We start from the raw sequence: 26,885 nt of genomic DNA, 5'->3' as shown, positions 1-26,885 counted from the left end.
TCGATGGGGCTCAGGGTACTCAGCCCTGGGCATTACATAAAAGCTGTTTATTGACATCACATTCTTCAGAGTAACAAAACCCCTTGGAGGGCACTCCTGCCAGGATGTCCACCTTTGCTCTGAGCCGGGATCTCCTGTCTATGGTGTTGGAATCCAGAGCCCTAACCTTAGGGAAGTGATTTTGCAACAGTTGCATTTCATACTTTCTGACAGGATTCCTTGAGGGCGGGCTGGACCCTGGCGCCCGGCCAGCTCCAGGAAGGGTGGCCAGGCCCTCACTGCCCATCAGGAGTACTTGGTGTTGGAGATCTTCTTCCAGAGCAGAGTCTTGAGGTGGCTGAGCACCAGCGAATGATGGGCCTCCACCTGGCTGGCCAGCCCGCTCAGCGTGGTGCAGGTGCGCAGCTGTGTGCCCAGCTCCTCGCGGAGGTCGGCGGGCGCGCCAGGCAGCAGGTAGCCCCGTAGCAGCGCACACACCTTGGCCAGGTTGGGCTGGATGAGGTCGCCCTTGCACTGCCGCATGAGCCTGTCACACGGGGCCCTGCAGTCGCGCCCGTAGGTGCAGTCAGCGCTGTGCTCACAGCGGCGGCCCTGCAGGAAGCGGCGCACGGTGGCCTCAGGTGCTACCTGCTGCAGGTCGGCCATCTTGAAGTCGTAGGTGGCTGTGTAGCCCACATTGGCCAGTGTGGTCTCACACATGTAGAAAGTTCCATAGGAGCCGTGGAAGAGCTCCTCCACGAACTCCAGCAGACCGATGGCGATCTTGGCCCGCCAAGGCCACGCGGGCCCCAGCCACTGCTGGAGGGCACCCTGCAGGGCAGGCGGCAGCAGCGGGCGCAACAGGGGTGGCAGGGCGGCCGCGTGCCAGGCGCCATGGGGCACGCCCTCGGTGAGGTAGAGGTCCCCGCAGTAGCCCAGCAGTCTGGAGGCATGCTCCTTCTCCTGCAGGGACAGCAGCAGCAGGAACTCGTTACGCTGCAGCAGGGCCCACACGGATTTGGCTTCCGCCAGGGACACCCGGTTGTCCTTGTTGAAGTCGGCCATGAGCAGGACCTGGCCAACCAGCGCTGGCAGGGAAGGCAGGTCTCCCATGTTCGCCTGGCGTTTGGGACCAAGAGAGGAAAAACCAGTTGATTGGATGTCTGGGAGCACAACCTGGCTTTGACCTGGGTGGTCTGCCAACCAGACCAGCACCCTGCCAGGTTAGGGGTCCCAGCCCTCAGCTACACGGGGGGAGGAGGCAGCCAGCAAGGTGCCCACTCACTCTCCTGGCCTGTGTTGCTGCTGCCAGACAGACCTCCCATCTCTCAGCAGCTTTGGGTGCACCTGGGGAGCTCGGGGGTGGGCACCTGAGCAGAGAAGCCTCAAAGCTTCCCTGAGGATGAGAATGCCCTCTGCGCTGGCTGAAGCCCTAGGAAGCGGCCCCTCTCTGCAAGCCCTGGTCTCCACTTGGGGCACCTGCTGTGCTTGACCCATGGCCCTTGACTGCAGGAGCCTCCTCTCGACCTCAGCTGCCAGCCCACCGGTGCCCCCAGCCCTGGAGAAGCTCCTTCCCTGGCAGGGCTCCTGCCCAGGGGCTGGGGGATAGGAGGTCTGCCCAGGGTCCACTTGGGCCCATCTATGCCTTTGTGCTGAGCATGTTGGTGCCAGGGCCGCCCGCTGGGCACATGACCGTGGTGTGGACTCCTACCCTGCCCCTCAGGAGAGCTATCTGACCTTGAGGAAGCTGAGGGTCATCTCCCGGAATTCCTTGATGGAGGTGCCCCGGGTGGGCTTGTCGAACAGCACCAGCTCCCGCCGGGGGGCCGCATCCGACCGGGCCTTCGAGTCGAGGGTCTCCTCGATGCCACACTTGATGGTTACATCCTTATCCCGCCAGAGCCCACTGTACACCTGGACAGGGCCATAGAGGTCCTCTGTGCAGACGTCCCCCTCCCACTGCACGGGCAGTATCAGCCCCAGGCCCACCCGCCCTGCCTATGGCCATACCTGTTGGGCCGGGGCTGCCGAGAGGCAGGTCCTCCACTCCACCATATGCAGCTCACACAGGTCCTGGCAGACAGAGCCCGAGATGATCCCCTTGCGGTACTGGTCACACTGAGGAGATAGGTGCAGGGCGTGCTGGGGTGGGGCAGCCACATCCCTGCCCCATTGAGCCCCTCCCCACAGGCCCGAAGCCCAGCTGCACCCGTTCCTCCAGGACCCCTGGGAGGGAGAGGTCACAGGTGGGGCCAGGTAGGCGGGAAGAGGGCACGGAGGGCCAAGCAACCATCACCGTGGTCACTCCGTCCCAGCACCCACTGGGCCCCTGTTCTTTGGCCATCTTTTCTCAGACCCCCAAACTGCCAGAGCTGGCGACGGCCACCTCCAGCCTACACCCGTCCCTGAGCCACACTGGGCCCAGCACCCGTCAGCTGGCAGGGGCCTCCACTTGCTGCAGTTGGAAAGCTGCCAGTCCCTCACAGGCAGTGCCAGGGCCCTGGGCCATGCCATTGCTGGCTGCAGGATGGGGCTGTTGGCTGCAGGGGCAGCCCTGCCAACCCTCTGGTCTGGTCCTGTCCCCACCACCCTGGCTCCTGTAACAGCACGGCTCAGCAAAGGCCACTGCCTGGACAGGAGACAAACACCACACCCAGTGTCAAGCCCAGGCCAGGGCCAGAGGCAGGACCCGGAGGCAGCTCTCCCGTCCAGCTGACCCAGCTCTCTGGGCCATGCAGGTATTGGCTGGTGAACTAGAATTCACCCTAGTCCCTAATATCTACACCACCAGCTGCCACACGCCCTGTCTCTGCCTGACTTCATTCCTGCCTCGGGTGACGCCGGGAGGGAGGATGGCCCCCTGACTCATGGCGCCCTCCCTGCCCAGGTCAGTAAATGAGACATCTCTGAACTTGTTCCCCGTCGTGGTGCTGACTGGACGGCGTCTTCCGTCTGAAGGGCCAGGAGCTGCCCCGCCCAGGCAGGGCTTTCCCCAGGACACCAGGAAGAACAGAAGGGTGGGCTGTTGGTGCCAGAGCGATGGTCAGGCTGGTAGAACCTGGACAGGAGTCAGGCACGAGCCACAGGGCGTCTGTCAGAGAAGCAGCCCCCCGGTCAGAGGTCAAACATCTGGGTGTCAACCCGTGAAGGGCGCCGCGCCCAGCCCCTCTGCTCCCTGTTGGGGCGGGCTGCCAGCCATTCTGCACTGGGCACTCATGGGCGCTCTCAGGACAGATCCTGGTGCCCAGAGCCACACCTGCATGGTGGCTTCTGGGTGGGTTTCCAACGTTCCCAGGTTTGGGGCTCCTCCTGTCCCAAGGACTTGGCCTCCATCTTCGGCCCCTCCCAACCTTCCCCAGGCTGAGGCAGGAGGAGGACAGGCCACGGCCTCACTGTTTGCCCCACGTGCAGCCAGGACAGGGCTCACCGCCGGAGCTGACAGCCTCAAGGGTACCCCTGGTGGGCAACGGAGCCCCAGCCTTGACCTCTCCCAGCCCCTTGAGGCCAGTGCCCAGGCTCAAGCGCTCTGTTGTCAAGAGCTGTTTGTTAAGGCTTAGAAAACGGATCCCTGGGGCCTCACAATGACTCCGGGCCTGTCCTTCCCGGTCCCACAGGCCCCCTCCTTAGCCAGACCCCCAGGGAGACACTGTTAGCGGTAATTAAATCAGGCCCAGGGCTGGCTGCCGCCCCTCCTCAGCCCCCACCCCAGCTCCGGGAGCCTGGCAGCCCCTGAATCCCAGCGCCCCGCAGGAGGTGACAGAACGATGCAGCTGGCCTGCCCCTCTGGGGGTAGGGGAAGAATTCCTGGATGTACAGCCTCAGTTGCCATGGAGCCTGGCCAAGCAGGCTTGGAGGGAGCCAGGGAAGTGAGCTGCGGAGCACCCCGCCCTCTGGGGTGGGGAAGAGGGAGGGTCCCTGCCCCCCTGCCCCACACACCAAGGGTGGGGACAGAAGTGAGATGGGCCAACCGGAGGCCGAGGACCCCGCCACATGAGGCATGAAGGCAGCCTCTGTCTCAGCAGCAAGAAACACCGACTCTTCATCAAGAGAGAAAAGAAAAATGAAGGAAAACCGCACACTTGTCCAACCCTCCACCTTGCAGGCAGGCCCTTCGCTACTGGAGTCCACTCCAGTCCCCAGACCAGCCCCCTGCGCCCGGAGCCCCAGACCCCAGGAGGATGCCCTGTTCCTGGCACACAGTGGTGCTGGGGAAGGAGCCTCTGGGCCACGCTGCCCTCTGCCAGGCTGGCACTGGGGCCAGGGTCCCCCCGGGGTGGGAAGATGGAGCTGCCCCCATGGTCCTGGGTGCCTCCTGCACCTAACAGGGTGGGGTGAGGCTTCCTCAGAGGCTGAGGCGGGTGTGTACTTGGCCTCCTCAGGGTCCCCACCCACCGCACATCGGTCCCCAGCCAGTCCCCCCACCACCCAGCCTGTTACTGGTCTGCAGCAGAGCTCAGTGGGGACTCAGTCCAGTTCTTGGCCTCTCGAGGGCCCTGGTGGAACCTGGGACTGGCCCTACACTGCTGCTGCTTCGCTGTGTGAGCTGGGCCAGCCTCTGCGGCTCTCTGAGGCGTCCAATGCCTCCACGAGGCGGGGCAGGGAGCCTCCTCTGGCAAGGAGGCGGCGACTCCATGGCCCTGGGATGGCCTCAGGAGAGCTGAGCTTGGCCTGACCTCTGGGAAGGCTCTGAGCAGCCAGGGAAACCCCCGCTGGGCGAAGGGCCAGGGCACCCTGGGAAACGGACATGCAGCTTCCTCTTGTTTGTGGGGGGACCTCCTCCTGCTCCTCAGCGGCCTCTGCAGTCTGGCACCCAGTAGGTGCTCAGAACCCGCCCGGTCATGAGCGCCTCTGCTCACTCCCACCCACCCCTACCCACAACACCCCGGCCCGGAGGTCCGGCCCCTCCACCTCCTCCGTCCTTCTAGGAGCTCCAGGGGTGCATCTGCTTGGGGCAAAGCCCTCCCTACTCATGGCCCCAGGACGAGCCCAGTGTGCCACCCTCCGGCCCTGCTGAGCTCAGAGGCGCCCTGGACTTCAAGGGTGAGCAAGGCCTGGTGCCAGGAGCCTGGAGGCCTCCCCTGGGCTGGCATGGATTCCAAACAAATCCTGGGCACAGCAGCTCTCCTCCTCCGGACCCCACATCCCACTCCTCCACTGCCACCTCTGGGCCTTTCCACATGTGGCTCCCATCAGAAATGGCTCTGTGGGGCATGGGCCTGTCCACGCCCAGCTAGATAGCTTCACCACCCAGCTGCCAGGAGAGACGCCCTCCCCATCTGACGGAGGAGACACCGAACTTGGGGTGTCCCTGCACCCAATCCCCCTGTGACAACCCACAGTGACCGCTGCTACAGGCCAGATCCACCTGTGCCCTGGCCTGACCCCAAGTGGAGTGGAGGCATCGGAACCCTGGTCATCAGGCAGGCTGGGGTCAAAATTCGGTGGGGGACCTGCCCAGTTCTGGGCGAGTCTAGGGTTTGCCAGGAAGACAGAGCTGGGATGACCTCCCCGCCTAGCTAGTCACAGGGTGTGCAGAGGAGCAGGGGGTCACCTTGGTGTGCACTCATGTGGACACGCTTGCTCCCAGACACACACATGCTCACATACGCCAGGGGACTTAGCCCTGTCTCCCTGAGGTGGAGGCTGTGGAGGACCCTGCCCTGCCGCCTGCCTCAGGGAACCCCTGGTCCCAGGGGAGCTAGCAAGGCCACTGAGGCCAGCACACAGGAGTCTCCATCCTGGGCCACTGAGGATATCACGTGGGGGGCTCCATCCCGGCCAATGAGAACACCACACAGGGGTCTCTATCCCGGCCAGTGAGGCCAGCACATGGGGACCTCCATCCCAGGCCAGTGAGGCCAGCTGCCCACCCCAGCCTTCCTGCTAAACATCCTCCCTCCCAAACATTTCTGGAGTCTGCCCTGCCCCCAGCCCCCAGCCTCTCTCTCTCTCCTGAGCCCCTGCAGCCACCCCCACATCTCCCCTGTCCTCCCCTGGACCCCCATCCTCCACACGCAGTCTGAGGCAGCACTGCAGATCCCACCTAGAAACCCACATGCCTTGTGGGCCCTGGATCTGGGGAGGAAGGTGTCTCCAGGGCCTGGTGCCCCAGCGTCTAGGGCAGCAAGGGGGTACAGCCCAGTCCCCAGCCCACACACGCAACACTTACAATGACCACCTGGCAGACGTGGCCACGACAGCGCTCCGAGTAGGACGAGTAGTGCACGTATACCAGCCAGCTGCCCGCAAAGATGCCCAGCCATGCCAGGAAGATGCACCGGACCCTGAGGCCTGGGAGTCGACCCTGTAGGGGAAGGGGCTACATGAGGAGGTGCCCTCGGGGCACCCACACTCGGGGTGCTCTCAACCCCACTTCCCACGGGAAGGCCCTCTGGATCCACCCCAGCCTTCCCCTGCCATCCCCTTGGCCCACTGGTGCCCCCATCTTCTAGAATCACCCCCAGCTCAGCGACACCCGCTTCTGGCTCTGCCTCTCCCGGGTCATATAACGGGCTGCAGGGGCTGGAGGTGGGGGCAGGCGCAGCCCAGACTTTCAGTGTTACGGGCAGGTAAAAATAAATGTCAAAACCAGGGGACTACATGGTGGCCAATTCTTTTCTCTGCTGAATGAAGATTTTTTTTTTCTGAGAGGGAGTCTGACTCTGTACCCCATGCTGGAGTGCAGTGGCGCGATCTCGGCTCACTGCAACCTCTGCCTCCCGGGTTCAAGTGATTCTCCTGCCTCAGCCTCCCGAGTAGCTGGGACTATAGGCACGCACCACCACACCACCTGGCTAATTTTTTTATTTTCAGTAGAGATGGGGTTTCACCATGTTGGCCAGGCTGGTCTTGAACTCCTGACCTCAGGTGATCCACCTGCCTCGGCCTCCCAAAGTGCTGGGATTGCAGGTGTGAGCCACCGCGACTGGCTGAATAAAGATATTTTTTTACAAAGCTTTCCTATCCTGATCTCATTTCATAACATCATCACCTCTGCACAAGGTGAGCGCGCCCACCACGAGTGACACTGCCCCTATTTTTCCCGCTGTAATGGAGATTGGTGGGAAGTTCCGGCCGGACCAGGCCTGCAAAGAGAACCAGGTTTGGAGAACGGGGCCCCAGGAGCCCAACGCAGCCACATCGTGGAAGCATTTAAGAGACGCAGGCGGTGGCCGGGCGCGGTGGCTCAAGCCTGTAATCCCAGCACTTTGGGAGGCCCAGATGGGCGGATCACGAGGTCAGGAGATCGAGACCATCCTGGCTAACACAGTGAAACCCCGTCTCTACTAAAAATACAAAAACTTAGCTGGGCGAGGTGGCAGGCGCCTGTAGTCCCAGCTACTCGGGAGGCTGAGGCAGGAGAATGGCGTAAACCCGGGAGGCGGAGCTTGCAGTGAGCTGAGATCCGGCCACTGCACTCCAGCCTGGGTGACAGAGCGAGACTCCGTCTCAAAAAAAAAAAAAAAAAAAAAAGAGACGCAGGCGGGCCAGGCGCGGTGGCTCACCCTGTAAACCCAGCACTCTGGGAGGCTGAGGCGGGCGGATTGCTTGAGCTCAGGAGTTTGAGACCATTCTGGGCAACATAGTGAAACCCTGCCTCTACAAAAATACAAAAATTAGCTAGGTGCGGTGGCTCATCCTGTAATCCCAGCTCTTTGGGAGACTGAGGTGGGTGGCTTGCTTGAGCTCAGGAGTTCGAGACCAGCCTGGGCAACATGGCGAAACCCCATCTCTACTAAAAATACAAAAATTAGCTGGGCATGGTGACTCACGCCTGTAGTCCCAGCTACTTGGGAGGCTGAGGCTGGAGGATTGACTGAACCCGGGAGGTTGAAGCTGCAGTGAGCTGTGACCGCACACTACACTCCACCTGGGTGACAAAGCGAGACCCTGTCCCCCCCCCCGCCAAAAAAAAAAAAGACGCAGACTCAGACACCGATGTTCACAACAGCCCAGCGATGGGCAGTCCTTGAGTTCGCAGCCAGGGGATGGAAGAGCAGCTGCGTCTGTCCTATCCACACTGCGGAGTGACTGCGCTCTGAGAAGGAAGGAGATCCTGACGTTCACCCAGCAGGGAGGAATGCCAGGACAAGAGGCTCAGTGAAACGAGCCCGTCACCAAAGCACGAATCCTGCAGGACCCACTTACACGAGGTCCCCAGAGTCGCCAAAACCATAGAGACAGGAAGAAGAATGGAGGGAGCTGGGGGCTGGGAAGTGACTGGGAGTGTGCGTTTGATGCGGACAGAGCTTCAGTTTGGGAAATTGGAGAGCTCTGTGGACGGAGAGAGGTGACGGCTGCATATCGAGAATCCTTTATTTGGTGCCATTAAACTGTGCACTTAAACAGGGTTAAGATGATACATTTTATGCTATATGTATTTTACCACAGTTAAAAATTAAGGCCAGGCATGGTGGCTCACGCCTGTAATCCCAGCACTTTGGGAGGCCAAGGCGAGCAGATCACCTGAGGTCAGGAGTTCGAGACCAGCCTGACCAACATGGAGACACGCCATCTCTACTAAAAATACAAAATTAGCTAGGCGTGGTGGCGCATGCCTGTAATCCCAGCTACTTGGGAGGCTGAGGCAGGAGAATCGCTTGAACCCAGGAGGCGGAGCTTGCAGTGAGCGGAGATCCCGTCACTGCACTCCAGCCTGGGTGACAGAGCAAGACTCCATCTCAAAAAAAAAAAAAAAAAAAAGTAATCACACAGCTCCTGGCCCCTGCCTAAAACTCTGACCCAGATGTCTGGGAACCAGCTTTTTGGGAGGGCTCCAGGTCACTCTGCCATCCTCAGCCCCTCTGCCTTGGTTTCCCTGCTGGCACAAGGAGGCTCAGGCACGGGCTCTAGAGCGCAGGCTCAGGCTGCTGGGTGATCCACCCCCATCCAGGCCTCCAAGCTGGGCTTCCAAGGGTGACAGCCAGGGACAGCTGCGTGCCGCCTTCCCTCTCCCCAGCCCCCTAGCAAATTTCAGGCCTCTCAGGCACTGTCCAGGAGTGGCCAGCAGAGGGGCCTTGCCCTATGCAGGGGCTCAGACATCCTGACCTGCAGCTGAAGGGTGAAGGGCCCAGGCTTGGCGGCCATCTTCCCCTCAGAGAGGCCCCACCGCTGGCTCCAAGCACTCCCTGTGGCCTCCTGTCCACCTGCGGCCAGGGAGAGGCCACCCACTGATCACATCCTCCTCCTGGCAGCGCCTGGCCACACCCCCACCTGCCCAAGTCGGAGCCCCCGTCAGAGGTCGTGGGCTGCAGCCCTGCTCAGGCCGTGAGCAGGGGACTCCTCCCTGAAATGGGGCCACCAGCTTCTCAACGAGGACAAGGCACAGTCCAGGCAGCTGAGGTCATTTGTCTGGTTCTTTCAGGAGGGGTGGGCCCTGGCCTCCTGCTTCCCTGGCATCCACTCACTGATGGCTGTCCCAGGCAGGGCTACAGAGGGAGGACCCCCAGCAGCTGGGGAAGGGCCCAGAGCTCCAGTAGCAGTGGGGTCCTGGGGGGCCTGGAGCAGAGGGCATGGCTCCGGTGGGGGGAGCCCTCCAGGCCCAGGTTGGTCTCGCCCCCTCAGACCACTTGTCCTGGGCACTGGATCTGTTTCCGGCAGACTTGCTCAAGATGAAAAACAGGAAAGCAGAGAAACAATGGGGGGTGGGTGGTGTTCTGGCAGGATAAGGTCCGACAGCTCCGTTTGGGGTGAATGTGCCCGAGGCAGGGCCAGGCAGGGAGGCCCAGCATGGGCGGAGCCTCGGAGGACAGCCAGGAGGGAGACTGCAGCTGGTGCTGGGCCCAGGGCTGACCCCAGCTGGGGACAGTGACACCGAGCTAGGGACTTACCCAGTTCTGCTCCCCAGAGCCCTGCCTGGGCTTGGGCCAGGGCCTGTTTCCGCCTGGCCAGCTCTGGTTCATCCCCCAGGTCTTTTGTTGTTGTTGTTCTCTTGAGACAAGGTCTTGCTGTGTTGCCCAGGCTGGAGTGCAGTGGTCCAGTCACAGCTCACTGCAGCCTCGAACTCCCAGCTTCAAGTGACCCTCCCACCAGGCCTCCCAAGTTCTTGGCATTACAGGCATAAGCCACCTTGCCCCGCTCTCCCCCAGGTCTTGATCTTCCCCAGCTGCCATCCCTGGCCCTGCTGGGATCCCAAGCAGCTGCTCTGCAAGGCCCCCATAGTGCTCCCTGGCCCACCCTGGCTCCTGGGCCTGGCACAGATGGATGGGCAAAGCTTGAGTGTGGAGGTGGCCCCACCATCCAGGACCTGGGCTGGGGCTTTGCAGGGGCAGGTGGGGACCAGCTGCCAGTGTAGCCACTTGGAGGGTGGGGAGGGTCACCCACGGGATGGAACAGCACTGTGGTCCTCAGCCCAGCAGGCTCAGACCATGGGCCGGGAGCCCCACAGCACTGACCCAGAAAGGCAGTTCACAAGGCCAGGAAACTGAGGCCACTAGAGGGGCAGGCTGGATTCCGACCAGGGCTCTGGCCCCGAGCCAGCCACCCTGGGAACAGCCAGCGCCCCTCTCCTGCCATTCCTTGGCGGAGCTCCAAGCATCAGCATCTCTTCTGCAGCCGCTGGCTGAGGCCCTTCTTCCGGGGAGGGCACCACTGTGTACCCCACCTCCCAGCGACTGGGGTGGTCCCCTTAGCTCTCACCCTGCCCCAAGGCTGAGCCGGGACCACCACACCCTGAAGCCCCAGGTGGGCACAGAGGGTCTCGCTGCAATCTGGGAGTTGCTGGGTTCCATACACTCTTCCCAGAAGGGGAGCTGAGGCCAACCAGGCCCTGAGCTCAGGCAGGACCCTGGCAGGGTTCCTCCTGCTGACCCGGGACCACCCTGCAGGGACCAGGGAGGTACAGGCAGATCTGACCAGGACTGGCTCCTCTGGCAGATGCCTGGGGTCCTGGAGGGTCAGGGAAGGCATCCCGTCAAGAGGCTGGGCCCTGCATGATTGCAGCCTGATGGGCCTGGCCTGCATCTCCCCAAAGCAGAAGGTGAAAGGGCGCCTGGCAGCCGGAACCCAAGGCAGCCCGGGTCTCCCATGCGGACCCGGCAACGCCCCAGGAGGGGACGGTGACTTGTTCAAGGTCATCCCGGGGTCAGGGCAGGGTCCCTGCGCTATGGCTGGCTGATGGGATGAAGGGGCGGGGGACAGGGAGGTCATGTCCTTGCCAGGGCGTTTCTGTGTGTCCCAAGTTTTCTACCGCAGAATAACACGTCTTATTTTTTAATTGAAGAAAAGAGGAAAGGACTTTTGTGTGGTTTCTGAGCCTGGGGGGCAGGGACCGCCTGCAGGGCGGGGCGGGGGGCCTCTAGGCCGCAGCATCCCCCGCCCGGACTCTCCTGTCGCCGTCGCCGCCACCGCCCCTTGCCCAGCGTCCTGTCCTTCCCAAGCCACTCACCTCCCCCCTCTGCCCAGCCCGGGCTCATGATCCCCTCGTGTCTGAACCCGGGGCCCCGCTCCGCGCTCGGCCCACTCCGGGGCTGGAGCTTGGCCTCCCCGAGCAGAGGCGGCCGAGGGCGGCGGGCGCGCACCGCGCTTACCTGCAGGCCCTTGGAGAAGGGGCAGAAGAGCACCAGGTGCGCCAGGCGCCGCAGCCGCCGCATGGTGGGCGCAGGCCGGGGCTGCGCGGGCCCCGCGGCTCGCTCGGCCTCAGCCCCGGCCCGGCCCGGCCCGCAGCGGCCGCCGCTCCTTCGCCATGCGGGCCGCGCGCCCCCGGGCCCGCGTTAAAGGCGAAGGCGCGCGCCTTTCTGACGGCCGACGGCGGCGGCGCGGCGGGGGCGCGCGGGGGCGCGCGGGGGCGGGGCTTGGCGAGCGGCCCTCCTTCGACCCCCGACTGGGCTGAGGAGGGGGCGGGCACCGAGGCCACGCCCACCCGCAGACCCCGCCCCTCCTGCAGAGGGGCCGGGGGCGCGCGGGAGGGGCCTGGGGCCGGGGCCGGGACCCGGGCGCGCCGTGGCGTCTCGCGGGCGCTTCCCACGCAGGAGGGAGGCCCCGTGCGCTGCGCCGGCTGCGGGGTTCAGGGCTCCCCACGCGCGCCCCCGGTTCGAGGCCGCAGAGCCAGGGCCGGTCCTTTCCCTGGGTCCTCAGGATGGGGTCAGACGCGCGGAGCCCTGGGCTGGCCGATCCTGCAGCCCGCCCCGGGGTCCGACCCTTCTCTCCGGCCTGAGACCCCGCGCCTTGGCCCCTCGCCGCGAGGACACTCCCGTCGCCTCCGCGTGGGGTGCTCAGGGATGAGCCGCTGCCGCCTCCACAGACAGGTTCCGTGTGAACAGAAGTTTTCATTGCACTTGGGTAAACACCTGGGAGGGCTGAGTTGGACGGTGAGGGATGTGGGGCGCCGCCAGCAGCTGCCAAGACGCGCTCCCTCCCCGCGGCCGCCGGCGCTTCCAGCTGCTCCGCATCCCGGGCGGCTCTCGCCATCGGCAGGTTTTTAAATTTTAGCCATTTCCCTGGTGGTGGCGTTTCGCTGGGGCTGTGGTTTGCGTTTCCCGAGTGAGGAATGAGGTTAAACACTTTTTTTTTTTTTTGAGACGGATTCTTGCTCTGTCGCCCAGGCTGGAGTGCAGTGGCCGGATCTCGGCTCACTGCAAGCTCCGCCTCCCGGGTTTACGCCATTCTCCTGCCTCAGCCTCCCGAGTAGCTGGGACTACAGGCGCCTGCCACCTCGCCCGGCTAGTTTTTTTTGTATTTTTTTAGTAGAGACGGGGTTTCACCGTGTTAGCCAAGATGGTCTCGATCTCCTGACCTCGTGATCCGCCCGCCTCGGCCTCCCAAAGTGCTGGGATTACAGGCTTGAGCTACTGCGCCCAGCCGAGGTTAAACACTTTTTGCGTGATCATTTACCACCTGTGTATCTTCTCCAGAGTCTATTCCAGTTTTTGACCATTAATAAAAATCACGTTCTTTCCTTTTTATTAGGTTTTGAGGCTTCTTTACATTTTGGTTTTAATTTTTAATATATAGAATGAGACTGGGTCTCGCTATTTTGCCCAGGCTGGTCTCGAACTCCTGGGCTCAAGGGATCATCCCGCCTTGGGCTCCCAAGGTGCTGGGATTACAGGCATGAGCCACCTGCCGAGAATTTTTTTTTTTTTTTGAGACAGAGTCTTGCTATGTTGCCCAGGTGGGAGTTGTCTCAAACTCCTGGCCTCACGTGATCCACCTGCCTCAGCCTCCTAAAATGCTGGGATTACAGGCGTTAGCCACCATGCCTGGCCCAAGACTCCTTTTTTTTTTTTTTTTTTTTTTGAGACGGAGTCTCGCTGTGTCGCCCAGGCTGGAGTGCAGTGGCCGGATCTCAGCTCATTGCAAGCTCCGCCTCCTGGGTTTTTACGCCATTCTCCTGCCTCAGCCTCCCGAGTAGCTGGGACTACAGGCGCCCACCACCTCGCCCGGCTAGTTTTTTGTATTTTTTTAGTAGAGACGGGGTTTCACCGTGTTAGCCAGGATGGTCTGGAACTCCTGACCTCGTGATCTGCCCGTCTCGGCCTCCCAAAGTGCTGGGATTACAGGCTTGAGCCACCGCGCCCGGCCGCCCAAGACTCCTTTATATCTTCTGGATATCTGTCCATTATTACACATGTAATTTGCAAAGATTTTTCTCCCAGTCTGTGGCTTTCTTTCCATTCTCTTAACATTTTATTTCTTTTCTTTCCTTTTTTTTTTTTTTTTTTTTTTGACGGAGTTTTACTCTTGTAGCCCAGGCTGGAGTTCAGTGGCGCAATCTCAGCTCACTGCAACCTCCACCACCCAGGTTCAAGCGATTCTCCTGCCTCAGCCTCCCAAGTAGCTGGAACTACAAGTGCAAGCCACCACGCCTGGCTAATTTTTGTATTTTTAGTACAGACAGGGCTTCGCAACGTTGGCAAGTCTTGTCTCGAACCCCTAACCTCAGGTGATCCGCCTGCCTTGGCCTCCCAAAGTACTGGGATTACAGGTGTGAGCCACCGCGCCCGGCCAACAGTATCTTTCAAGGAGCAGAAGTTCTTGATTTTGATAAGGGCCAATTTAACTATTTTTTTTTATTTTATAGATTGTGCTTTTGCTTATTTATTTTGAGACGGGTTCTCACTCTATCTATCACCCAGGTGGGAGTCCAGTGGCCCAATCATGGCTCACTGCGGCTTCCAGCTCCTGGGTCAAGTGATCCTCCTGCCTCAGCCTCCTGAGTAGCTGGGACTACAGGTGTGTGCCACCACGCCAGGCTAATTTTTTTTTTTTTTTTTTTAGACGGAGTCTTGCTCTGTCACCTGGCTGGAGTGCTGTGGTGCGATCTCGGCTCATTGCATCCTTTGACTCCCTAGTTCAAGCGATTCTCCTGCCTCAGCCTCCCAAGTAGCTGGGATTACAGGCACGTGCCACCATGCCCAGATAATTTTTGTATTTTTAGTAGAGATGGGGTCACTATGTTGGCCAGGATGGTCTCAAACTCCTGACCTCATGATCCGCCTGGCTTGGCCTCCCAAAGTGCTGGGATTATAGGCATGAGCCACTGCGCTCGGCCGCACCAAGCTAATTTTTTGATGTTTTGTAGAGATGGGGTTTTGCCATGTTGCCCAGGCTTGTCTTGAACTTCTGGGCTCAAGCGATCCTCCCACCTTGGCTTCCCAAAGCGCTGGGATTCCGGGCGTGAGTGAGCCACTGCAACCAGCCCGGATCATGCTCTGAGTGTGTCATGTCTAAGAAAGTTTTGCCTAACCGAAGGTCACAGAGGTTTTCTGTGCTTTCTTCTAGAAGTTGTAGAGTATTCAGCTTCATATTTAAGTCAGCGACCCAGTTCGAGGTAACTTTTGTGTATTGTGCAGGGTGTGGATCGGAGCGTTTTCAGTTTGGGGTTTGGGGGTTTTGTGTGGACATCCAATCCTTCCAGCAGCATCCGTTGAAAAGATGAGTCCCTCCCCACAGAATTGCATGGCAGGGAGTTCAACCGAGAGGGATGAGGCCAGGAGGCAACGGGGTCAGTGTTCTATGCCAGGTATAGAAAGGAGGGGTGGGCCCGGGGGTGTGGCAGTGGCCTAGGCCAGAGACCTGGATGGACAGGGCTGGAGGCAACGTGAGGAAGGGGAGAGGGGCCAGTGGGAGAAAGTGGCAGGTAGACCCTCCCAGTCTCAGTGACCCCCAAGGTAGCTGCAGCCCAGGCTGGGAAGAGGGACTGCCATGTCCCCGAGTGACCTTTCCTCTCTCCCTCAATCCAAGCACCCTCCCAGTGAGGGTCCCGGAGCTCCAAGAAAGGGAAGAGCAGTACGAGAGGGTGGGACACAGAGCACAAGCACCAAGAGGCCAACACGCGGGCTTCTCCTGGCCTGGAGGGAGGCCTTGCCATCTCTGCAGCTGGGAGAGCATGTGCTTCCCTGAGTGGCCTGTCCTCCTCCTGCAGGAGGGCTGTCCCAGGGCCAGGGGGAGTGGGTGCAGGGCAGTGGTGGTCGGCCTGGCCTGCAGGGAGTTCAGCCAGAGGGTGCAGGAGCGCATGCCTTCCGTCAATGTGAGCCAGGCCAAGACTGCGGCCAAGAAAGTTCTGGAAGGTCTCCCGGGGAGGGCTTCCTGGGGGAGGGGCACAGGAGAGAGTGGTCCATGGGTCAGGATCTGGGGAAGGTGTGGGCCACGAGAAGGATAAGCGCAGCCTCAGTGCCACCCCCAGGCTGCTAGGAGGGAGATGGCCCACCCTGGGAGGAGTGCCTGGTGAACGCATAGCTGGCCCTGGGTGACCCTGTCCCCGAGATCTTCCAAAAAGGCATTTCCCAGCAGGGCCCGCGGGATGGGGTGCTCCCTCCAGGCAGGGACCAGTGACCACGTTCTCCTGTGCACCTGCGGCGCCCGGCCCAGAACCTGCACACTGTCCATGGATACTAGCCCATCAAGTGTTCATGGAATGGGCACTGGCTGGGTTCCAGTTCAGTTTGAGTGGGTCTAGTCCTCGTTTTAGGGCCCTTGTTTCTGCACCACCAGTGGGTGGCATTCACCTCCCTGAAACACGAATGGGACAGAGGACCCAGGAGGTGCTGACTGGTATCTCAGGTGAGAGGGGCAGGAACTGGGCCGTGCCTTGCTGTTTTCAGTGCCGTTCGTGGCCTGAGGCCCTGAGCTCAAACCCTGGCCAGTGCAAACGGCAGGTAAACGAAAGGTCCGCTGCAGAGACACAGGCTCACACACACCTTCGGGGGAAGGCTCCGGGGGCCATTCTGAAAGTCGAGGATCTTTCCGCCCTCTCTTTCCTTCCCATTCCTCCTGAGGCCTGGGAGTTTCCTCCCCAGGCAGGGGGCCCATTGCTCTCCCTGCCCTGCTGCAAAACTGGCATGTCCCATTCCAACTGCTATAACTGAGTCTCTTCCCCAATCATCCCCTACTCACACCCAGACCTTTTATCTGGAAGGGTCATTGCCAGTTATCAGTTTAATCCCTCGCAGCTCCAAATTCACCCTACGTTGCCTGCCCGATGAAAATTAAGCTGGACCCTTGAAATGCGTTTCCTTTGCCAGCGGGCATGATGCGGAGTGTTGGCCATAGAGGGTGCTGGAGAGCATGGGGGCTTTGCCTTCCTAGTTTGGAAGTGTTTGCACAGCCAGCCCCTGTAGCAGGCATGTTTCTCTCGCACCTGGTGTCCGCCGCATCTGACTCCTGCCCAGTGGCCCCTAGCTCCCATGACACCCCCTCAGGCAGTTTGGTAGTGACTGCCTTCCGTGAGACGCCTTCCTGTGAGCGGCTTGCCACAGCACCCAGCAACCTGGTTTTCCAGCAAGTTCCAGAGGGCAGATTTCTAGAAAGTTCTGGCATGACATCACAGTGGGCCATAGCTGTGCCTGCCCCACAGGGTCTGGATCTCAGCCTAGGGGCAGGGGCTGTAGCTCAGCCCTGGAGGGGTCCTCGTGTTGGTCAGTCACGCCTCCATTGTAGTGAATAATTCTTGGTGGTAAATTCTCCCTGTTAAGGTCACCGTGTTGCTTCTGTCTCCTGAGGGGACTCTGGCTGGCAGATCAGGTACACAGGAACACGGGCATTTTTATGAAACATACTGAGGCCGGGTGCGGTGGCTCACGCCTGTAATCCCAGCACTTTGGGAGGCCAAGGCGGGAAGATCACAAGGTCAGGAGATTGAGACCATCCTGGCTAACATGGTGAAACCTCGTCTCTGTTAGGAATAGGCCCCCAAAATCTGGCCATAAACTGGCTCCAAAACTGGCCATAAACAAAATCTCTGCAGCACTGTGACATGTTCATAATGACCCTAACGCCCAAGCTGGAAGGTTGTGGGTTTACCGGAATGAGGGCAAGGAACACCTGGTCCGCCCAGGGCAGAAAACCGCTTAAAGGCATTCTTAAGCCACAAACAATAGTATGAGCGAGCTGTGCCTCAAGGACATGCTCCTGCTGCAGATAACTAGCCAACACCCATCCCTTTATTTCGGCCCATCCCTTTGTTTGCCATAAGAAATACTTTTAGTTAATCTACAATCTATAAAAACAATGCGGCCGGGCGCGGTGGCTCAAGCCTGTAATCCCAGCACTTTGGGAGGCCGAGAGGGGCGGATCACGAGGTCAGGAGTTCGAGACCATCCTGGCTAACACGGTGAAACCCCGTCTCTACTAAAAAATACAAAAAACTAGCCGGGCGAGGTGGCGGGCGCCTGTAGTCCCAGCTACTCGGGAGGCTGAGGCAGGAGAATGGCGTAAAAACCCGGGAGGCAGAGCTTGCAGTGAGCTGAGATCCGGCCACTGCACTCCAGCCTGGGCGACACAGCGAGACTCCGTCTCAAAAAAAAAAAAATAAAAATAAATAAATAAATAAAAACAATGCTTATCACTGGCTTGCTGTCAATAAATACATGGGTAAATCTCTGTTCGAGGCTCTCAGCTCCGAAGGCCGTGAGACTCCTGGTTTCCCACTCCACACCTCTGTATTTCTGTGTGTGTGTCTTTAATTCCTCTAGCGCCGCTGGGTTAGGGTCTCCCCGACTGAGCTGGTCTTGGCATGTCTCTACTAAAAATAAAAAATAAAAAAAAATTAGCCGGGCGTGGTGGCGGGCGCCTGTAGTCCCAGCTACTCGGGAGGCTGAGGCAGGAGAATAGCATGAACCTGGGAGGCGGAGCTTGCAGTGAGCAGAAATCACGCCCCTGCACTCCAGCCTGGGCGACAGAGTGAGACTCCATCTCAAAAAAGGAAAAAACAAAAAAAACTTACTGAGACCGTGGCTGGGCGAGGTGGCTCACGCCTATAATCCCAGGACTTTGAGAGGCCGAGGTGGGTAGATCACCTGAGGTCAGGAGTTCGAGACCAGGCGGGCCAAAATAGTGAAACCCTGTCTCTACTAAAAATACAAAAATTAGCCAGGCATAGTGGTGGGTGCCTGTAGTCCCAGCTACTTGGGAGGCTGAGACAGGAGAATTGCTTGAACCCGGGAGGCAGAGGTTGCAGTGAGCCAAGATCATGACATTGCACTCCAGCCTGGGTGACAGAGCGAGACTCCGTCTCAAAAAAAAAAAGTCTTCTCAGGTGAATTTTGGAGAGGGTCATTCCAGTTCAGCAGCACCACACACCTGTAGGCAGCAGCAGGCATGGGCGAGCCTTTGTGTATCCTGGCCATCAGCCCATGATTGGCAGCTTTTGCAATGAAGGAAGCACTGCTGTCAGACTGGGAAGGAAGCTGAGGACATACTGATGAGCTTCAGTGGCCACCAGGGCGTGGCCCGGTCAACTGACTGGAGAGACAGCACCGACGTGGGAAAGTGTCAAGGGTAGGGAGGCCGTGAGGCGCCAGCCATCACCCCCAGCAGGGATTAGAGGTCTGATGGAATCAGTTTCCCGGGAGCTGGGGTGGGGGAATGAAACCACCTTTGCAAAACGGTGACTGAGACAGTGAAAGAGATCTAACTTAACCAGCTCCCTCTTGCTTCTAACCTCCAAGCTGTCCTTGTTCAATCCTGGGCGTAGGCTGAACTAACTTTGGGAGCAACTTAGTTTATAGGTTATAGTTTCAAACAAAGACGACACAGACACAGCCCTTTCCCAAAAACAAACCTCCTTCTTGCCTGGGGACTAGACTACTGACATCAGCCACAAGATGAGAAATTATGGTCTAGGAGTCACGCGGCTGGAGGCTGCAAGAGTCTGACCCTCCCTCAACTGCTCTTAAGATCACTGCTCGAGATGTTTTGCAGACCCTGCTCTTGAGGATCAGCTGGCACCACCCAGATGGATAAAGTGGCTCATCTGATCTTGTGGCCCCACCCAGGATCTGACTCAATTTAAGGAGACAGTGGGCCGGGCGCGGTGGCTCAAGCCTGTAATCCCAGCACTTTGGGAGGCCGAGACGGGCGGATCACTAGGTCAGGAGATCGAGACCATCCTGGCTAACACGGTGAAACCCCGTCTCTACTAAAAAATACAAAAAACTAGCCGGGCAAGGTGGCGGGCGCCTGTAGTCCCAGCTACTCAGGAGGCTGAGACAGGAGAATGGCCCGAACCCGGGAGGCGGAGCTTGCAGTGAGCTGAGATCCGGCCACTGCACTCCAGCCTGGGCGACAGAGCGAGACTCCGTCTCAAAAAAAAAAAAAAAAAGGAGACAGTGACACCTTATAATTTCATCTACAACTCAATCGATCGGCACTCCGGGCTCACCGCCCCTCCCCACCCACCAAACTGTCTTTAGAAACTTTGATCTAGGCTAGGCCGGGCACGGTGGCACATGCCTGTAATCCCAGCACTTTGAGAGGCCAAGACGGGCGGATCACAAGGTCAGGAGATCGAGACCATCCTGGCTAACACGGTGAAACCCTGTCTCTACTAAAAAATACAAAAAAACTAGCCAGGCGAGGTGGCGGGCGCCTGTAGTCCCAGCTACTCGGGAGGCTGAGGCAGGAGAATGGCGGGAACCCGGGAGGCGGAGCTTGCAGTGAGCTGAGATCCGGCCACTGCACTTCGGCCTGGGCAACAGAGCGAGACTCCGTTTCCAAAAAAAAAAAAAAGAAACTTTGATCCATGCGGGACGTGGATGCCGCTCCCCCACCGCACGAGCCAGGTCCCGGGAGAGATGCAGCATTCCCAGGGGGCCAGGAATGCAGCCGCTCATGTGCACCCTCTGTGTGCCTTTCCCCGCCCCCTTGGAGGTGGAAATCGCCCATGGGTCCCTGGCTCCGGATGCCGAGCCTCACCAAAGGGTGGTTGGGAAGGATCTCCCAGTGAGTGGCAGGATCCTGGCTGTCCCCGGGATAGCTGAAGACTGTCACCTGCTCCGAATTTCCGTCATCAACTTTCTCGACCAGCTTTCCCTGGTGGTGTGGACCATGCTGAGCTTTGGGCGCCCCCCCGTTTCCCACTAAGCCTGACCTGGGAAAATGGGGTGAGGTCTAAGCTTGCCTCTCTTCCTGGGCAGTGTGTCCATCCCTCCTTAGGACAGGAATTCCCACAGTTGCTGCTTTCCTGTGAGGGCCTCATGGTCAGCCTGAGACCTTTGGGTGCTCAGGCACCCTTCGTTTTTTGGGTTTTTTTTTTTCTCTTTTGAGTTGGGGTCTCCCTCCCACTGCACAGGCTGGAGTGCAGTGGTGCGATCTTGGCTCATCACAACCTCCACCTTCCAGCTTCAAACAATTCTCCTTCCTCAGCCTCCCAAGTAGCTGGGATTACAGGCATGGGCCACCACGCCCAACTAATTTTTGTATTTTTAGTAGAGACGGGGTTTTGCCATATTGGCCAGGCTGGTCTCGAACTCCTGACCTCAGGTGACCTACTTGTCTCGGCCTCCCAAAGTGTTAGGATTACAGGTGTGAGCCACCGCACCCGGCAGGAGTCCCCTGTTTTATCTGGTTCTTAAATGTTTGTTACTACAGAAAATAAAACTCAGCTACTATACCCCCCAAACCCCCCCCCAAAAATAAAACAACTCTGATCCCCGGATGGTAAGAAAACATGAATTACCTTTTTTTTTTTTTAGATAGAGTCTCGCTCTGTCGCCCAGGCTGGAGTGCAGTGGTGCGATCTCAGCTCACTGCAACCTCTGCCCCTCCAGGCTTAAGCCATTCTCTGCCTCAGCCTCCACAGTAGCTGAGATTACAGGCATGTGCCACCACGCCTGGCTAAGTTTTTGTATTTTTAGTAAAGACGGGTTTCACCATCTTGGCCAGGCTGGTCTTGAACTCCTGACCTCATGATCCACCTGCCTTGGCCTCCCAAAGTGCTGGGATTACAGGCATGAGCCACCACATCCGGCTGTGAATTACTCTTTATTGCAATTCCCCTGTCTCAATAAATAGGCTGTCTAGGCAGTGGGCAAGGTGAAACTACTGGGCAGTTATAGGAACACCCCATGCAACCATGTCACCCCCCCATGAGAGAAACGATCAATGTGCAGCAGAAGTCCTGTGTCAGGCCTGCAGAGGCCACGTCTGCAGCAGGAGTGAGGTCCATGGCATTGCACCCGATGTGATGCTACGTTCTTGTACCTGGTGCTGTGACAGATCCAGGCCACAGCTGGGGCCGGTGCGGTGGCAGAGCAGCTTCTTTCTAGCCGGTCACATCAGATGTCCTTGCCACAGGCATGTACAAGTGACCCTGACACTTCAGTCGGCAACTTTGATTTATTTCAGGTTTGTAGCCCCAAAGGCAGATGTCTTTAGTCTGCGGTTTTCCAGGTGGCAGGCTGTGTCCATTCCCTAGGGCCGCTGTACCAAAATGTCACAAACTCGGCTGGGCGCAGTGGCTCATGCCTATAATCCCAGCACTTTGGGAGGCCGAGGCAGGTGGGTCACGAGGTCAGGAGTTCAAGACCAGCCTGGCCAACATGGTGAAACCTCACCTCTACTAAAAAAATACAAAAATTAGCCGGGTGTGGTGGTGGGTGCCTGTAATCCCAGCTACTCAGGAGGCTGAGGCAGGAGAATCGCTTGAACCTGGGAGGCAGAGGTTGCAGTGAGCCAAGATCGTGCCATTGCACTCCAGCCTGGATGACAGAGTAAGACCTTGTCTCAAAAAAAAAAAAAAAAAAAAAAAAAAAAATGTTGGGCCAGGTGCGGTGGCTCAAGCCTGTAATCCCAGCACTTTGAGAGGCCAAGGCAGGTGGATCATGAGGTCAGGAGATCAAGGCCATCCTGGCTAACACGGTGAAACTCCGTCTCTACTAAAAATAGAAAAAATTAGCAGTGCGAGGTGCTGGGCGCCTGTAGTCCCAGCTACTTGGGAGGCTGAGGCAGGAGAATGGCGTAAACCCGGGAGGCGGAGCTTGCAGTGAGCTGAGATCGTGCCACTGCACCCTAGCTTGGGCCATAGAGCAAGACTCTGCTCAAAAAAAAAAAAAAAAAAAAGTAACAAACTGACTTAAAGCGACGGGAATGCATTCTCCCACAGTGCTGGAGGCCAGAAGTCTGGGACCAAGGTGTGGGGAGGGCTGCAGGGGAGGGTCCCCCCTTCTCCCTCCCGGGTTCGGTGTTGCTGGTGATCCTCGTGTTCTTTGGCCTGTGGATGCGTCGCTCCAGTCTCTGCCTTTACTGTCACATGGCCTGGACCCCGTGTGTCCCCATCGCATCTCTGAATTTCAGAAGGACACCAGCCATGGGATCCAGGGCCCCTCCTAGTCCAGTATGACCTCACCTGAACTCATTACATCTGCAGATGACCCTATTTCCAAATAAGGACACATTCTGAGGTTCCAGGTGGACATGATTTTGGAGGGGACAGTATTCAAATCAGTACAGTATTCAAAACAGCTGAAAAGTCAGTGAAAATACAGCAAGTTTTGTGAATGGGGGTATTGGCCAGTGCTACACGAATGGCTTGAATTCTGGTCACTGAGCCAAGTGACCATGTTTACTCTAGGTCCCGTGTCGCTGGCGCTGAGGCCAGACAGCAGCAGCCGTGGGGTCACTATCGGGTTCCAGCTCAGCAAGCCCCAGGTGAGCAGCCGTTTAGGGGGCCCTGGTGGATCGAGGGCCCTGGAGAGCCATGAGCTTCGCGGCCGTTTAGGGGGCCCTGGTGGATCGAGGGCCCTGGAGAGCCATGAGCTTTTCCTTGGATGGTGGAGTGCAGCGAGCAAAGTTTCCCCGAAAGGGAGAGTGGCCACTTTCGATGTGAAGCTGAGACATCACTGGGGGCCTGCCTGCTGCTGTTGAATACAGAGTCTTCCATTTGCGAAGAGAAGCTCTCGGGCCCTCCTTCCTTGTGGTTGTTGTGTCTGAGTTGAAAACCCTCCGAATGGGACTGTCAGGCTCCAGTCACAAGGCCTCTGCGGTCAGGTGGTCCGCTGGGACAAGAGCCCATTATAAGCTAATTGTGCTTTTTGTAAACAAGGGGGGCCGGGCGCGGCGGCTCAAGCCTGTCATCCCAGCACTTTGGGAGGCCGAGACGGGCAGATCATGAGGTCAGGAGATCGAGACCATCCTGGCTAACACGGTGAAACCCCGTCTCTACTAAAAAATACAAAAAACTAGCCGAGTGAGGTGGCGGGCGCCTGTAGTCCCAGCTACTCGGGAGGCTGAGGCAGGAGAACGGCATGAACCCGGGAGGCGGAGCTTGCAGTGAGCCAAGATTGTGCCACTGCACTCCAGCCCGGGCGACAGAGCGAGACTGTCTCAAAAAAAAAAAAAAAAAAAAAAAAAAGGGGTGCACCCGGTAGTCAGTCTAGTCAGTCGTGTCAGAGAGTCAGTGAATCCACCAGCCCAAGGGGTGCATCTGGGCAGAGGCTGTTTCCCTTCTCTGGAGTTTCCAGATAACAGGATCATCAGCTACAGTGACTTGTCATTCAAAGGGATCACTAGGGCTGTGAGGCCCTGAAGGGAGACAGAGTGGCCCATGGCTCACCGGGCAGCAGCTAGAATAGCCTGTTGGTTCAGGCCCTGACGTAAGGAGGCTGATTTGTGGGTTCGCTAATTTATTGTATTTTTATTTTTTTATTTTTTGATACCGAATCTTACTCTGTTGCCCAGGCTGGACTGTAGTGGTGCGATCTCGGCTCACTGCAACCTCTGCCTCCTGGGTTCAAGCGATTCTCCTGCCTGGGCCTCCCGAGTAGCTGGGATTACAGGCACCCGCCACCACGTCTGGCTAATTTTTATATTTTTAGTAGAGACAGGGTTTTGCTGTGTTGGCCAGGCTGGTCTCAAATTCCTGCCCTTGGGTGGTCCACCCACCTCAGCCTCCCAAAGTTCTGGAATTACAGGTGTGAGCCACTGCATCCGGCCTGGGTTCACTAATTTAAGAAGTCAAGTGGAACGCCCAATTGAAGCACATCCTGTCTCCAGCACCCACACGGTCTAATCAAGTGCTGGTTAGATCAGCTCCATTTCAAAAAAAAAAAACTTGAATCCAGCCAGGCACAGTGGCTCATGCCTGTAATCCCAGCCCTTTGGGAGGCCGAGGCAGGCGGATCACCTGAGGTCGGGAGTTCCAATTTTGTCCTTTTGGGTGAGATGAGGGAGCAAAGAGACAGCAGTTTTTCCTTGACTGGCTGAGGCAGTGAGCGCTGTGGACCCACCTACCTCATCCCAAGAAACTCCACCTGGTGAGACAGCCACTGGATGTTGTTGGTGTTTTGCCTGCCTCTGTGGACGAGGAGGTGTGAGAGTCCCCCTGCCTAGTTCTAGAGACCCAAGGCTTCTGAGCTGCCAACTGCAGGACATCATGTGTATCATGGCACCTGTGGACATCAGAAGTCCTAACCTGCCCACAGGTGGCCAGTGGTGGGGCGTGTATGGGGAGCACTCCTGAGTGTATTGGAGACCTTGCCATGTGAGTGCAAGCTGGTCTTGCTACTCATCTGCCGGTGGTGTGGCAAAAAGGTATGGGCAGGATCCAAGACAGTGTACCAAGTACCTGGAGCCCACGTGATGGGCTCGGTATGGTCACAGCGTCTAGGACAGCTAGGGCTCTGGGAGTAACGGTTGACTTCTTTAGGTGGTAATCCACTGTCAGCCACCAGCAGCTCTTTCTTTTTTTTTTTTTTTTTGAGATGGAGTCTCGCTCTGTCGCCCAGGCTGGGGTGCAGTGGCCGAATCTCAGCTCACTGCAAGCTCCGCCTCCCGGGTTCACGCCATTCTCCTGCCTCAGCCTCCCGAGTACCTGGGACTACAGGCACCCGCCACCACGCCCGGCTAGTTTTTTGTATTTTTTAGTAGAGACGGGGTTTCACCGTGTTAGCCAGGATGGTCTCGATCTCCTGACCTCGTGATCCACCCATCTCGGCCTCCCAAAGTGCTGGGATTACAGGCTTGAGCCACCGCGCCTGGCCAGCAGCTCTTACCTGTTCCACTGGCCATGCAAGGCTGTTGTGTTGCCATATTTCTTTCTTTCTTTTTTTTTTTTGAGATAGAGTTTCACTCTTGTTGCCTAGACTGGAGTGCAATGGCACGATCTCAGCTCATCGCAACCTCCGCCTCCCAGGTTCAAACGATTCTCCTGCCTCAGCCTCCCTAGTGGCTGGGATTACAGGCATGTGCCACCATGCCTGGCCAATTTTGTATTTTTAGTAAATACAGGGTTTCTCCATGTTGGTCAGGCTGGTCTCGAACTCCCGACCTCAGGTGATCCTCCCGCCTTGGCCTCCCAAAGTGCTGGGATTATAGGCATGAGCCACTGCGCCCGACTGTTGCCATATTTCATCTCTTTTTCTATTTTCTCTTGTTTCTTTTTTTTTTTTTTTTTTTGACATGGAGTGTCACCCAGTGACTGTCACCCAGGCTGGAGTGCAGTGGCGTGCTCTCAGCTCACTGCAGTCTCCGCCTCCTAGGTTCACATGATTCTCCCGCCTCGGCCTCCTGAGTAGCTGGAACTACAGGTGTCCACTACCATGCCCGGCTAATTTTGTATATTTAGTAGAGACGGGGTTTCTCCATGTTGGCCAGGCTGGTCTTGAACTCCTGACCTCAGGCGATTCACCCGCCTCGGCCTCCCAAAGTGCTGGGATTAGAGGCGTGAGCCACCACGCCCAGCCTTTTCTTTCTTTTTTTGAGGCAGAGTCTCACTCTGTCGTCCAGGCTGGAGTGCAGTGGCACGATCTCGGCTCACTGCAACCTCCACCTCCTGGATTTAAGCAATTCTCGTGCCTCAGCCTCCCGAGTGGCTGGGATAGCTGGGACTACAGGTGCCCACCACCGCACTTGGCTAATTTTTTTGTACTTTTAGTAGAGACAGGGTTTCACCATGTTGACCAGGCTGGTCTCTAACTCCTGGGGTCAAGTGATCTAACCGCCTCAGCCTCCCAAAGTGCTGGGATGACAAGCATGAGCCACCACGCCCAGCCCCATATTTCATCTCTTACTCCCTGAACTGCCCTTAATCCCTTCATCAAGCCCTGATGCTCCTTTTTCCCTCTGGGATTCTGTACTGCTTCTGTTGGGCCGCCCTGAAGGTGGGTAGCAGGGAGATTCACGCATCCCACTGGCCCTTCTCTGCATGCAGCTCTTACGGAGAATCCCCTCTGGCCATTACAGGATGGGGAAGCATGGGGATAAAACACAGTTCCTACGCTGCAACACACACATAGAAGCATCAAAAACAGGGCATCAAATTGGCCCAAGACGCCACACCCACAAGATCCCATCGGTCTTCATTCCCCGTTTTGAACCATGTACAAACCCAGTGAGCTGAGTCCAGATAACTTTTCCTTCCACTGGTCCAAACAGGAGAGTGATGTGGGCTACTCATACCCAATAGAGCCATCAAGTTTGAGTCCTTCTCCAAATTCCCCAGCACACTTGGATGGTGCCCACGGCCTTGGGAACCTCTAATCATCTTTCTTCCTAATGTAAGAAGAGGGGTGAGAGGGGGAGGGAGGAAGTCCATGAACAGAATTCTGCATGTATTTTCAGGCAGCGTGGCAATGGCTCATGACTCAGCCAGGGACCACTCAATGATTTTCAATCCATCCAATGCTCCATACCAGGCGGTGAGCTTCTCAGAGCTGACCCATCTACTTCGGCTTTGGGAGCCCCATGACTTA

At 58.1% G+C, this 26,885-nt stretch overlaps 3 protein-coding genes across 7 annotated transcripts in view; all 3 read right to left on the bottom strand.

Moving 5' to 3' along the window:
- Positions 1-7,885, bottom strand: part of RABL6 (RAB, member RAS oncogene family like 6) — a 136,769-nt gene extending 128,884 nt beyond the window's left edge. The window contains exon 1 of the mRNA XM_050759883.1: positions 7,869-7,885. The gene's annotated coding sequence lies outside the window, so the exon portion shown is untranslated. The remainder of the gene's footprint in view (positions 1-7,868) is intronic.
- The window catches only part of TMEM141 (transmembrane protein 141), a 191,348-nt gene that overhangs the window by 80,083 nt on the left and 84,380 nt on the right, over positions 1-26,885 (bottom strand). Inside the window, exon 1 of one of the 5 annotated variants that reach the window (XM_050760429.1) lies at positions 3,898-3,901. The exons of the other annotated variants lie outside the window; for them this stretch is intronic. The gene's annotated coding sequence lies outside the window, so the exon portion shown is untranslated. Of the gene's footprint in view, positions 1-3,897; positions 3,902-26,885 lie in introns of those variants that run through there. 5 annotated transcript variants of the gene reach the window in all.
- DIPK1B (divergent protein kinase domain 1B) lies at positions 3-11,664 on the bottom strand. The gene is made up of 5 exons (XM_050760137.1): positions 11,508-11,664; positions 6,149-6,283; positions 1,990-2,097; positions 1,717-1,893; positions 3-1,098 (listed from the first exon to the last, which is right to left on the bottom strand). The coding sequence occupies exons 1-5, from the start codon at positions 11,568-11,570 to the stop codon at positions 286-288; spliced, it is 1,296 nt and encodes a 431-aa protein (XP_050616094.1). The 5' UTR covers positions 11,571-11,664; the 3' UTR covers positions 3-285.

Source organism: Macaca thibetana, chromosome 15 (assembly GCF_024542745.1).
Source record: "Macaca thibetana thibetana isolate TM-01 chromosome 15, ASM2454274v1, whole genome shotgun sequence".
Lineage (NCBI taxonomy): Eukaryota > Metazoa > Chordata > Mammalia > Primates > Cercopithecidae > Macaca > Macaca thibetana.
The sequence above is the reverse complement of the archived record's forward strand: the minus strand, read 5'-3'. Positions and strand labels throughout refer to the sequence as shown.

Bases quoted from the DNA above. Each gene is read 5' to 3' on its own strand.
- DIPK1B (XM_050760137.1), bottom strand. From the start codon at position 11,570: ATGCGGCGGCTGCGGCGCCTGGCGCACCTGGTGCTCTTCTGCCCCTTC. The intron at 2,098-6,148 runs GTAAGTGTTGCG...CTATCTCCTCAG, and splicing joins ACGTCTGCCAGGTGGTCATT to TGTGACCAGTACCGCAAGGG. The intron at 1,099-1,716 runs GTCAGATAGCTC...CCCAAACGCCAG, and splicing joins TGACCCTCAGCTTCCTCAAG to GCGAACATGGGAGACCTGCC.